Source organism: Trachinotus anak, unplaced genomic scaffold (assembly GCF_046630095.1).
Source record: "Trachinotus anak isolate AG129_WGS33_773 ecotype Australia unplaced genomic scaffold, CSIRO_AGI_Tana_v1 ptg000023l, whole genome shotgun sequence".
In the NCBI taxonomy this organism is placed as follows: domain Eukaryota; kingdom Metazoa; phylum Chordata; class Actinopteri; order Carangiformes; family Carangidae; genus Trachinotus; species Trachinotus anak.
Genome location: NW_027273874.1, coordinates 5,513,073 through 5,526,259, shown reverse-complemented (window position 1 = coordinate 5,526,259; position 13,187 = coordinate 5,513,073). Strand labels below are relative to the sequence as shown.

Sequence of the window (13,187 nt, the reverse complement as noted above, 5' to 3'; positions counted from 1 at the left end):
TTTTCCAACTCGTGGCCCACCTGAAAATCTCAAAAAAAGCTGGTGGCCCACAGCATGTGTAGCTTGCTGTAGATCCCACTTGCTGTATTTGCCAGGATTTTATGTTTATTTATGGGTTACTGGCTCAAGGGCTCCGTCTCCTGTAGGCAGTAGATATATGCCCCTGCCGGGCGGCTATGAGGCATTGCCAGTTAGTAAAAGATGTGACCGAGGTGAGTTGCTGAGCGCAGCACGGTGTGCAAATAGTGTGTAATTATGTCTGTATGTACCATGTGTGAACATACAGTATATGTGCACTGTGAATTGAAGGAATGTTCATGTGAAGTGCTACGAGTGAGTCGCTGGACTTTTTCAGTGCTGAAATGTTCAAATAACGGCATATCGCACTCTAAGCCAGCTAGTTAGCCGCTGTGCTACAGTAACTTGCTGTTCTGTTGTAGCGTGCTGTGTGAGAGCCGCCTGTAACGAGCCAACTGTATGACTGACCAGCACACATTCTGCTCCTGTCCAGACAATAAACCGTGGCACACAAAGACAACAAGCCTCCTGCTCCTCATTCTCCATAAACACTCAACGCAGAGTGAGTTTCCTGAACCCGCCAGTTACACTGAAGTGCAGCTGAGCGCCATTACACCTACTCCACTGGGTTTAATAAGAAAAAAGTTCAGTGACTTCAGACACAACATATACAATAACTACAATCTTACCCTAATCATAACCAAAAACACTTTTGTTGCCTAAACCTAACCACGGACAGCACTCTGGATGTGAACCCTCGTCTCCTGCGTGACAGTTGTGTGGTCCGTATGCCCGCCATCCACCCCAACCACCTCCTGGCAACTCGGCTGCTGTTCCTTGTCAATCTATCTATCAATCTAATAGTGAAACTCCTTTTAAAGAGAATTTTGGCATCCCTTTTATCAAACATGTTGATCAGTGCCTTCAGCAAACCTGTAAACAAACTGGTGCAGCTCCACCTTTTCCAGAGAAATTTGTTGTCTCTGAAAGGCAGCTGAGTCACAAGAAGGTGGCTGGTCTGTGGTTAGGTTTAGGCCAGTGGTTCCCAACCTTTGAAAAGTGTTTTTCAATGTTTTTGTATTATAATTTCTTCTCAAAACATTTAAAAACATTATTATCATCATTATTATTATTATAATACACCTGTAACTACTTTTGGCTGCTGCAGTGTTCCTGAAGCTGGAGAACGGGGACGAGGTTTGACAGAGTTCTGACGTACAACACTGTGATTACTGTTGCTGTCACTGTACCCAATGGAAATAAATCATTACATAAATCAAATCAGTCTTGACTGTTTCAATCTATCTGTCAATCTATCTAACCGTGAAACTCCTTTTAAAGAGGATTTTGGCATCCCTCTTGTCAAACATGTTGCTCAGTGCCTTCAGCAAACCTGTAAACAAGCTGGTGCAGCTCCACCTTTTCCTGAGAACTTGTTGTTTTAAGTGTTGCTGTGTGTGTATTTCTCTGAAAGGTTAATTCAGGACTAAAACTAATCCGCAACCCTGTTTCCTCCACTTTATGATCATGTATACAACTAAACTACTACACCAAATGCGATGTGTAGGAAACATAATTGTTGGTTGGATGATGTTCACACACAACATATTTTTGGAATAAATCACGTGTTACATTTATTAGCAGCAGCAGAGTCACAGGGAGGTGGCTGGTCTGTGGTTGGGTTTAGGCCAGTGGTTCCCAACCTTTTCCAACTCGTGGCCCACCTGAAAATCTCAAAAAAAGCTGGTGGCCCACAGCATGTGTAGCTTGCTGTAGATCCCACTTGCTGTATTTGCCAGGATTTTATGTTTATTTATGGGTTACTGGCTCAAGGGCTCCGTCTCCTGTAGGCAGTAGATATATGCCCCTGCCGGGCGGCTATGAGGCATTGCCAGTTAGTAAAAGATGTGACCGAGGTGAGTTGCTGAGCGCAGCACGGTGTGCAAATAGTGTGTAATTATGTCTGTATGTACCATGTGTGAACATACAGTATATGTGCACTGTGAATTGAAGGAATGTTCATGTGAAGTGCTATGAGTGAGTCTCTGGACTTTTTCAGTGCTGAAATGTTCAAATAACGGCATATCGCACTCTAAGCTAGCTAGTTAGCCGCTGTGCTACAGTAACTTGCTGTTCTGTTGTGCGTGCTGTGTGTATTGCACTTCACACAGTGCAGTGACAACATACACATATATATCTATCACTAACATAGACAGACAGAGACAAGGCTGCTTGCGATCAAAGACCATGAGGCCATTTAACCTTTAATAATTGATTATTATGCTCTGACTGAGAGTTCCTATGGAATTACGTATCTGAAATTTTTCTGACTGTGAATTCAACTTGTGAATTTTGCAAGAGCTAAGTTTACAATGTTCACAAATTTAGAATTCAACTGTTAAGCAATTCAAATCAACAGAGGTCTATGCCAATTTTTATTTATACTGTCAAATAACAAGAGAAGTTATCTCAGGGTTATTTTATATTACGCACAGAGGCCTTAAACCTGAAAAAACTGCTCCCCGGTGTCCCCTGTCTTTTGATTCCCTCCTCCATGTGTCGCCCTCTCCCTGTGTGTGTGTGTGTGTGTGTGTGTGTGCGCTCTCCTCCAGCAGAGGCGTGGTCACAGCACTGGCAGCCTGACACACCTGCAATCCATCTCTCACCTCATCTCGCACCTCAGGATGCAAACCACATGGAAATCAACTGAATTAATGCAAAGATGCTAAATTTCGAATTTGGTTGTATTTTCTCTCTCTGCTTAGACAAAGAAAACACATTTGTACTGGATATTTTGTACAAACTGCAATTAATCGTCATTAAACCCATCAACATTTTCACTCTTTTATCAGAAATATACTTAATATATATTTTTCTAAGGTACAGAAATAATATATACAAATAAATGGTGTCAAGGGTACAAAATCAAAATATTTTTGAATAGACATTTTATGGATTTATGCATACAATAAACTCTAAATAGTTGAATATGTAGGGTATACTGTGATAAACATATTTTATTTTTTATATAACTCAATATATCATATAACAAGCCTGGTTTTATATAATATTAGAATATTAGTCATCTTTTCTGACTTTATTAAAACTAACTAAAAGGTCGCTCACAGTGACAAACCCAGAGAGAATTATGAACCGACTCTGCAGCTTTCCCAAGCCTTATGGAGCATCCTTGAATTTTTCTTGGTTTTCAAGGCTGAAAATTTAATGATTGAAGTCTCCCCCACTTTTATCAGGCATCATTTAGGACACAGAGCAACAGGACCACAAAACACTTAAAATATAGCAGATAAAATATATATAAAATATGTATGTTTATTCATCAGGTGGCCAGAAATGTGCCTTCACATAATTGCCATTGCTGCCCTCTGCCTGCATGATGTGTAAATAGACAGCAGTTTACTAACAAGTTCAGCCATAACACTTTATAAGATGATAATACATTCATGTTTTGTTCTGTTGCTTTAAAAGTGACCATACACCATAACTCGGTAACAGCAGAGTTTTGGGTGTAAATAAGTAGATTTTCACGCCTGATGACCTGATGCAGCACACTTTGCATCATATTTTCCTATTTTCGATCGTTGCATGGTTTGGAAAAAATATCCTCTTTGAATGCAAAGCACATGGAAACATCAGTCAGGGCTGATGCAAAGGTTTTGCAAAACAAAAGATTTCCGGGTCAAGAGTAGAACACTTCTTATCCTTATTTATTTCAAAACTTTATCACCAAAGAAACACTGATTGAAACAGGCTAGTCAAGGCATTATTCTCATAACATTTTTTTTTTTGACAGACTAATAGCCTTGACTTCTCATGGTATCAAGGCTAAAGACTAACAGAACCACAAAGGTGTCAGGTAAAAAAAAAAAAAAAATTTACCCACTAAAAATGCCAATAGGTTTGATTTTATTTATAACTGTACGCCCCCCTTTGAGCAATGCATAATAATGCAAATAACCCTTCATAAGAGAATAAAGAGGTTATAAAGAGTGTATTTTAAAGGGCAACACTGATTGAAAAGAAAATTAGAATTGTTAAAAAAAATGTCCTCTGTCTGTTACTATTAGGCCCACAGTACTCACCCCCCACTCACATACATCTGCAGGTCACAGCTTTGTTATAGATGTTTATTTCTATAGTAAAATACTTCAGGCAAAAGCTGCCAATCTTTCAGCCACTCAAGATTTTGAGTTTGTGTTTTTTGTGGCTGGTAAGAAATCCAATCAAAAAACATCCCCTGAAAACTGGAAAATCTTTCAAGTTTACAAGAATTACGCCAAGGTGAGAAAGGCCGAGGCTGATTTTCATATCAGGGCTAAAAGGTTAAAGGCTGCATTGTCTTGTACTGTGGAACAAAATCTTTCAGAAGTGCTGATATATGTGCAGTAGAAACCCTGGTAAAGAGAAAATAAGACATAACTATAAAGTAGTGAAGCAGTTCTGTGAGCCAAAATATCCCCTGCAGTTCAGAACACACTCAAAGATTCACACTCAAGTCTAAGACTCGTGATTGACAGCTGTGATGACCAACGGCGCTGTGTTCTTCCCTTCATCACAAACGCCGGGGCTGAAGAAGGGGAAGATCCTCTCAGAGAACAAACACCCAGTAAAGGTGTAGATGTGAGACCTGTTTTCCACACTGAAGAACGACACCGTCCCCTCCTCGTAGTCCACGAACACCCCGACAGTCTGTGGCTTCTCCTTGAGAGAAAGACGGACCGAGGGAGAGTCCAGAGCTCGATACTCGTCCCTGTTCCTCAGCCGCACCGTCCAGTAGCCATTCTCTGGCTTGGAAGTGATCATCCCCTTCCTGTTGACAGACTCTTTAACCACGCCCATGTCCCAGAAGGTCTTTGTCCCCACCGCAACCTGAAAGACCAAAAGATGAAAAACTAAACATGGAAATATATTAAGAGCTAATATCACATATAAACACTTTAAAGTAAGGTAGGACCAGGGATGTTACAGGAAAAATGAAAGCATTTCCTTAATTTCACATTTAAAAAATAATTTATAAATGATTGATTAAATTAATCCATTAATCCATCAATCAATACTTAACATATTTTAAGTAAAAATCTATTGTATTGCCAGGATGTTCAAGTGTTAGTGTCCACCTCTAAATATATGAAGTATTTCAAGTTTTCAAGTACTGGGTGTTGTACACCTTTCATGCCACAAGAGTGCAGTACATGACATGATATGTTGGAGTGGAAATTAAACAATCAGCTTTATTATCCAGCCAAGATATCAATGGAATCAAGAGGTGTTTACTTAAATTATTGTGATTACTGTGTTGATACTGCGTGTATTTCTACAGTAAACAAACAAAACTCTAATAGGTTGTATGTTGTATCAATACAGTATCATGGTACAACAGTATCACCGTATCAAATGAAATAACCTGGAGACAATTAGAGTATTTAAATCAAAGTGGGAAACAATCATTAACATTAACAGGCACTAAAAGTTGTGCAAACTGCAGCAGCGAGTCTTTCCAAAGTCCACAAGCAGCAGGAATCAGGAGTCATATCCAGAGACAGAGACTTCTGTCAGACTTTACATGAATGACTCTGGCAAGCTGTGAAGCTCCTACGTGGTCTGTTTGGCATTCTTTGGCATACAGGCTGCAGTTCGGCATGCTGGTATCAGCAACAGCCGGGCCAGTCCTTTTTGTACACGTTTGTTGTACTGAACAGTCTCAGCAGCAGGCGAATACTTATGATGAAATTTTGTCAGTGTTAGGCTAGACTAGACCTTTTCCCGGAGGCAGAATGGACCTTTGTAAACTCAATTTGTACCAAATTTGGAAAAATAACAGTAGAGCTTATTCAGTTGTTCACTTTGGGCCAGAACTAATCTGTTACTGCTGCAGCTTTGTTTCCTGGCCTCTGTCATTTATAATAAATTAATCCAGCATCAACAAAGAAACCGACCTGGAAGTAGAACCTCCCGGACAGGAAGCCTCTCTTGCCGAGAACACAGATGACGGGGTCAAAGCGTTGGGGGTTGTCAGGAACGACGTGCAGCAGCTCGCCACGGCCCGCCTGCTTACCGTCGGCTGACAGGACAATGTTTGGATGGGCAGTGTCCGGGTCTAAAACCACATCAACTAAGGAGATAAGACGTGTAGAAATTCAGTTAATACTACTGTAAGCCTCCTACTAATACCAACATTTGTGCCACTTATTGCCTGGAACTTGAATCCAGAAAGCCCAATCCAGGTTTTTCATAACTGTGTATTAATGATCCCGTATTGTATAAAGGTAGATGTACGTTTCCTTTTTTGATTATAAAGCAGGTCTAGGTTCTATATTAATACTGTAAAAGTATCAAAGCCTCAGTCCATAGAGAAATGCTCACAGCCTGTATTCAGAAACTGAGCCTTAAAACGAGCCGTCAGGTCCAGCCACGTCCAGTCCACCTGAAACCACCATCCAACCTTGTAGCATTTGGTTTCTCTAAGTGTTTCTCTGAAATCTGCTATATTTTTCTTTGATCACAAACCAGTCAGCCAATGAGGATGATGATGAGGAGAGGAAAGGAAGTGAGGCAGGTGAAGGAGTGGAAAAATAACGAAAACAGGAAACTTTACTACAACACCTTTAAATTTTATGCAGCGGAGGGTTAACGAGGTGGATGAATTTTGTTCATTTTGCTAACAAGGAGGATGGCATCTCCCTCATCCATTTGAATCACCGACCGGAACTTCTATAATACTACTACTACTACAAGAGAGACTGCTGCCATAACAAAGAGAATGATCAAAAATAAATAATTGAGTGCATTTAAAACAATCTCGTGTAGATATTTCTTCTGTGATTAGAGCATCCAGTCAAATGATTCTGGTGCTGTGGAATTTGTTTGTGGTAAAATGGAATAATTCTGGTGAAAAGTGGTGCATGCTCTGTTGCTTTCTGCTCCTTCATCTCAGCGTCCTCAGGTCCGGTTGATGAGTGTGAGTGGTAGTTGCATGAACTGCTGTCTGCCATTGTGCTTTTCAGTTATGCAACCACAAGAGGGTGAAAAAATCAAAACGCCTTGAATCCTATCATATGATTGTAACCATATACTGCAGCAGTCCAGCATTCTTGAATGCATTAAACCTGATCACTGGGCAGTAGTGGATATCTATATAATTATCTTATCAGGGAGGTCATACCTGCATATTTATGCATCCTCTTCATCTCTGTAAGAGCAATAAAAATAGAATTTTAATGAGGCATTTTAGTTTAAAGTGAATCAAAACTTTAGATAATGCTTGTGAATAAAGTATAAAAATATCATTAACCCTTCCTCCATTAGACTGTTTTCTATTGTTTTGTTACTATGTGCCGGAGCCTGACGTTACTCTATTCACACAGGTACACAGGGGAATAAACAATCCAGGTCATTTTACCTTCTTTCTTCAGGCTGTTCAGCTCATTCTGCAGGGTGTTGCCCACTTTAGACAGCGCTCTCCTTACGGTCCCCACACAGAGTTCAGGGTTGACACTGATCTCCATCCACTCTCTGGTGGGTGGTGGTGACGTAAGAGACGGCAACCTCTGTGACAAAGAAAAAGCAATGATTCAGGAGGAAACCTAAAACACCTACCTGTATTATTCTACCAAGAAGGCCCAAAGGATTTACTTTCTAATGCCTTTCAGGAGTAATTCACCACACTAGGAGGCTGATTTTTTACCTGTAAGAGGTGCAGGTGGTCCTCACTGCTCCTCAGCTCCTCCAGCTCAGAGTTTCTCCTCTGCAGCTCAGTGATTTCCTGCTGCAGCTCAGTGATCAGCTCCTCTGCCCTCCGCTCCGCCGCTTTCTGCTTCTCCTTAATGTCCGTGTTGACTTCCACCCGTCGCTCCTCGATGGAGCGAATCAGAGATGTGAAGAGACGGTCGCTCTCCTTCATCTCCTTCTCTGCGCTCACCTGATGATGTATGTGTAAAAATGAAGAAGACACCTTTTACATACATGTTTTTCCATCCTCATGCTGTTGTATCTTTTGTGATGTTCAGTGAATAGTGATAAAGGGTTTGAGAGACCAACTTCACTGAGTCTGTCATGTGTAGTTCTGCATCTGTTTGTGATTTCCTACATTTCCCAAAATGCCCTTTCAAGACCACCTCAGAAGGAGCTTAAAATCTGGACTAAAGACTGCATTTTCTACCATTTCTATATTTTCACGTCCTCACATCTGAAGGTCTCTTATTTCTGCATTGCATTCTGGTCTACTGAATCCTGCAGATTACAAGGCATGTTTTTGTGAATATTGCAAATATCAGTAAAGTGGAGCCCTTATTGTTTGAGACATATTTTGTTATTGTAGCTAAACTGGAAAGATCTGGCCATGATGTCCCCACCTCTGCATTTGGCCAATTAAAGAGCTGATTATGTTTTTTTACTTGTACGTGCCCCTGAGTGTTATGGCAGACTCACAGCGCTGAGCTTCAGGCAGCTTTTGACCTCCTCTACTTTCTTCAGTCGTTCCTGGATCATCTGCTGAAAATCTGCCTCAGTCTTTTTCATTTGGACCTAAACAGGGAAAAAGAAGAAGAAAAGACGTGGAATTAGACACATATACAAACTGGACTTCATTTAGGATTTCACTAAATATCACTAATTAATGTGTTAATTCCAGTGAAAATTACAATTATTACCAAGGCACTCACCATGGAAATAGGTATCAGTATTGACTTTGGTGTTAAGAAATCAATGTCGCTTCAACCCTTATAATAGAGTATATACTACGTACCTTCCTCTCTCCACTCTCGTCTTCTATCGTAACAGCCTGGTGATCTTTGTGCTCGGTCTCGGTGCAGAACCGGCACACACACTTCTGTTCGTCCCTGCAGAACATCTCCAACAGCCTCTCGTGCTTCTTACACATCCTGTCCTGCAGGTTTTTCACTGGCTCGATCAGCTTGTGCAGCTTCAAGGCCGAGACTCTCTGGTGAGGCTCCAGGTGGCCGTCACAGTACGACGTCAGACACACCAGACAGGACTTCAGGGCCTTCACCTGCAGGGACGTGGTGGCACAGACATCACACACCACCTCACCTGGTTGGGCTGCGGACAGCGGCGAAGCAGACGAGCAGACTGCCATATTTCTAAATGTGTCCGCCAGCTCTTTGAAGGCAGTGTTGATGCTTATTTCAGGTCGAGGGGTGAATGATTTTTTGCAGGTGGGGCACTGGCAGGCATCACTGCTGTCCCACACACTCTGCAGGCAAGCTTGGCAGAAGTTGTGACCGCAGGGAGTGGTGACCGGGTCGGTGAACACCTGTTGGCAGATGGTGCACTGGAACTGTTTCTCTGATAACACGTTTCCTGGGGAGGCCATTATCTGCAGAATAGTAAAATCAAGTAAATAAGGAAGTTAAGTGTTCAGTTGCTCAGGAAGAACTTTGATAGAGGAAGTAAATGCAAAGATTTATATCCATAAAGCACACAAAAGTACAGTCAAGGGTAAGGAGAGTACTGAACTTTCCAAAACACTTAATATCTACCACCAAGTTTAACTTGAAGCAAAACAGTGTTTAAATGACCAAATTTGGCCACACATGCCTGATATCACTGTAAAAACACAGCTGACTAACTTCTCAGTGTTTATTTACTAGTTTAAATATGCAGTAGCTATGTAAATAGGGGAAACTATGCATGTCATACACCCTGCACTGTTGTGTGTGCTCGGTTAACAGTATTAGTCATTGTTTTCTTGACTGCCCATACCAGGCACACCCATGCTTTTCACACAAAATATTCACATGATTATACCAGAGTTATACCATCATACAATTCCCTGATGCAATGAGAAATCCTCTTGTGAGAAAGTTTGGATTGGGTTGTTTGTGCGGAAGTGTGTGTGTGTGTGTGTGTGTGTGTGTGTGTGTGTGTGTGTGGTCCTTCCTAATTAAATTACACGTCACTATGGTGTCACAAGCAGTAACAAAACAATATATTAAACATAGCCGTCATCCTTTATAAATGTAGATATTACTTTGTTTCATTCCTATATGCAGACACGGATACACCTGGTCTGCTCTTGCAGTTTCAAAGGAGAGTGAAATAACAAATATGCTAACCCAACTAATGCTATTTAGCCATTAGCCTTACATAAACATAATATTTCTTGTGTTATTTTAGTGAAATGTCATTTAAAATCTTCCCAGTTTACATCACCGTTGAACAACAGTATTTTATGTCTGATCAAATATGTCCGCCTTATTCTTCAGTGCTAAACAGGGAATGTGCATAAGCAAGCTAACGTATACTTTGTCAGTTATCTAGCTACACCAACCGTTAGTTACTGGGTGTCGATATTTAGTAGCAACTAATTTCTATGAAAGAACTAGTTTATTTAGTGATGTGTAAATCATCTAATAAGCAACTAGCCAAAATGTGAATGTACTTGTGTGACCACCTCTTGAATTACACTTAAACTAAACTCAGGCTACAGGTCAATAGGAAGACACAGCCTGTTAGCTTCGTATAAACACTGGACTCAAGAGCTGTGTCCCAGTTTAGGGGCCACATCCATATGAGGCTGCATTCGAACACCGACTGCGTCACAGCAGCGCGACTAGACTGGCTTTTCCTGAGGAAGCCAACGGGTGGATGGGGGTGGGGGGCACGGCCGGTGACACAAAGCGAAAATTCTCCGTAGGCCAGACAGCCTCATTTCGGTTCGGCCTTCTCGGTCTGCAGCGGCTACGAAGAACCACAACTTCACGGTGGTCCTCTGAAGGACGCGGCCACTGAATATGGACACAGCTAAGGAAACGGCTAGCCTTTACGAACGTAGCAAAATCTGCCCACCGGCACCTCTTAATGTGTTGTGTCTTCTTTATTTAATCTGTACAAAAATGTTTTTTAAAAAAGCATAAAACTGACCATTTGTGTTTGTACTGAGGGTTATGCGTTGAACTATTTCTTGCCTGGGCACAGAACCAGGTCCAGGCTAACTTTTAACTTCTGTTTTCCATCTGTATGCTAAGCTAAGCTAACCAACTGCTAGTTTTAGCTTAGCATTTATCGTAGCAATAAGAGAGTGGTATCAGTCTTAATATATTTGCCAAAATACATACAAACACAAGCAAATATACGGCAAAGACAAAACGGCATCAGCTTTGCCCCAGTTAAACTGTAATGACCTCTCATTTATGACATCTCATATATGACTCTTATTTTGTATAAGGCAATAAAACACGTTCTTTAGCACACTGGCACATAAATGATGCTAATTTTGAAACACAAAAAGCAACTGTAACGCATTAAATAACCCAATGTGAAACAACATTTTAAAAGACAGAATACATTACAACCTAGTGACACTCCATGAATTTAAATAAGTAAACAGTGTGCTTTGCTCTACAGCAAAACTGGATCATCTGCATTGTATAGTAGCAGCTACAATGCTATTCCTTTTTAAACAATGTCTTAACTGTTTGCAGTCATTCAATCCACTTTTAAGTCACTTGCCCAGTCTTCTTCTGAACACAGTAAATCATATTTTCAGCTGTTACTGCATATTGTTCATACTTACAGCCAGTTCTCGTAAGCTGGTCACACTTTTGTCCTCTGTGACGGCAGAGCAGGTGACTCTCCTGCGGTATGAATGAGTATGAATACATTACAACGCTAGCTGTGAAACAGGAAAATGAAACGTCAACACAGTTATTCATAAGCCTGGCCCTCCCTCTGCTAAGCCTAGTGCTGCTCTCTCTCTCTCTCTCTCTCTGTCTACTTCACTGTAACTACTTGATCTTAAAATAGCAGCATTCACAGCACAACCTACTAGTTTCTGTATCAGTGGTGCTAATCTCCCATATTATGGCATGAAGTTTGTGTGAATATATGTGATCATGGGAACGCATAATAGCAGCTCTCACACAGGGAAGGAATGTGTTTTCCTCATGGGTGTGGTGTTCGAGTCCAATGGTTAATATTTTCCACTCATGACACACCTGAAGTACACACTGCAGACACCAGCCTGACCCGAGGAATGCTGCAGTTTTGCATTGCATCAAAAACAAGTCATGGTTATGGTGACACGTGGGTTCAGATAAAAGCCTCGCCGGCATTTTAAAAGCTTGGCCGAGAGGAAAACGTCAGAGTCAGTAAAAGCCTTTAGGTCAGAATTCAGTTTAATCCTTTCATTGTCACATAATGTACAAACCAGTCGTCTTAAATTGGTGCCTCATTTTCAGATTAAAGACCATGTGACAGGTGTGTGACGGAACCTTTTACGAGCCCATAAAGTACAAACAGGATACAGGTTGTGCTGTAACTGACTTTATTTGAAGATGAAAATGCACATTTAACAAACATTGTGCGTTCTTTGCTACTACATTAACCACCAAACACCTCAACATTTCTGGAAGTAAAATATCCCCTTGTAGTGACCTCAGCATTATTAAACTTTTTAATAGTTATTTTTAGGGACTCACAGCACCAGGTTAATGTTAGGGAAAGATTCCTGTCTGGGTTAATACAAAAAATGTTCACAGAAACTTGAGACATTTATTCATATTTAACCAAAACCACAATCTTTCCCTGTAACCTACACCAAAATGACCTCGTTACATGAACCTAACCACAGGTGAGACTACGCGAAGTCCGGTCTCTGGTGCCAGTGTCACCACCTCTTTGCAACTCCACTTCTGTTAAGTGTACCTCTTCATTAAAAAAAACTCTAAAACTAATCCAACCAGCTATTATGTTGCCTCCACAATGTAAAAGAAAACCCTAATAAAAGCAGTTTGCTAGTATATGAATGTAATTTCTAGGAAACAGGATTAAATTCATCCTTATTTTATATTCGCTGCTCAGCTCATTTTCAGGTTGTGGCAACAGGTTGCAAACCTTTCTGCTTTCTCAGCTAACAGTACTATTTGCATCTGAATCTCCAAGTCACTGACAGCTATAGTGATTTAATCAGCAATTAAGTGGGTTTATAGGTGGATTGTTATTACAAGGGTTTATTCTCTCATCCGAACAAGGAACCATGCATCACCTCATGTTACTCTTTGCATGAGGTGAGGCAGAGTGGCTTTACATCTGCTTTGCATTGCTGAAGACAGCACAAGACCACAGCAAACATTTTGTAAGCTGTCCATGACCTTGTGCTGCAGTTTTCAACAGCAGCAACAGTTCAATAT

At 40.9% G+C, this 13,187-nt stretch overlaps 1 protein-coding gene across 1 annotated transcript; it reads right to left on the bottom strand.

Moving 5' to 3' along the window:
- Positions 1–3,725: 3,725 nt before the first annotated feature.
- On the bottom strand, positions 3,726–11,851 carry LOC139607163 (E3 ubiquitin-protein ligase TRIM39-like). Its single transcript, XM_071459834.1, has 8 exons — positions 11,573–11,851; positions 8,783–9,373; positions 8,467–8,562; positions 7,724–7,957; positions 7,439–7,586; positions 7,202–7,228; positions 5,976–6,151; positions 3,726–4,908 (listed from the first exon to the last, which is right to left on the bottom strand). The coding sequence occupies exons 2-8, from the start codon at positions 9,368–9,370 to the stop codon at positions 4,537–4,539; spliced, it is 1,641 nt and encodes a 546-aa protein (XP_071315935.1). The 5' UTR covers positions 9,371–9,373; positions 11,573–11,851; the 3' UTR covers positions 3,726–4,536.
- Positions 11,852–13,187: the final 1,336 nt, after the last annotated feature.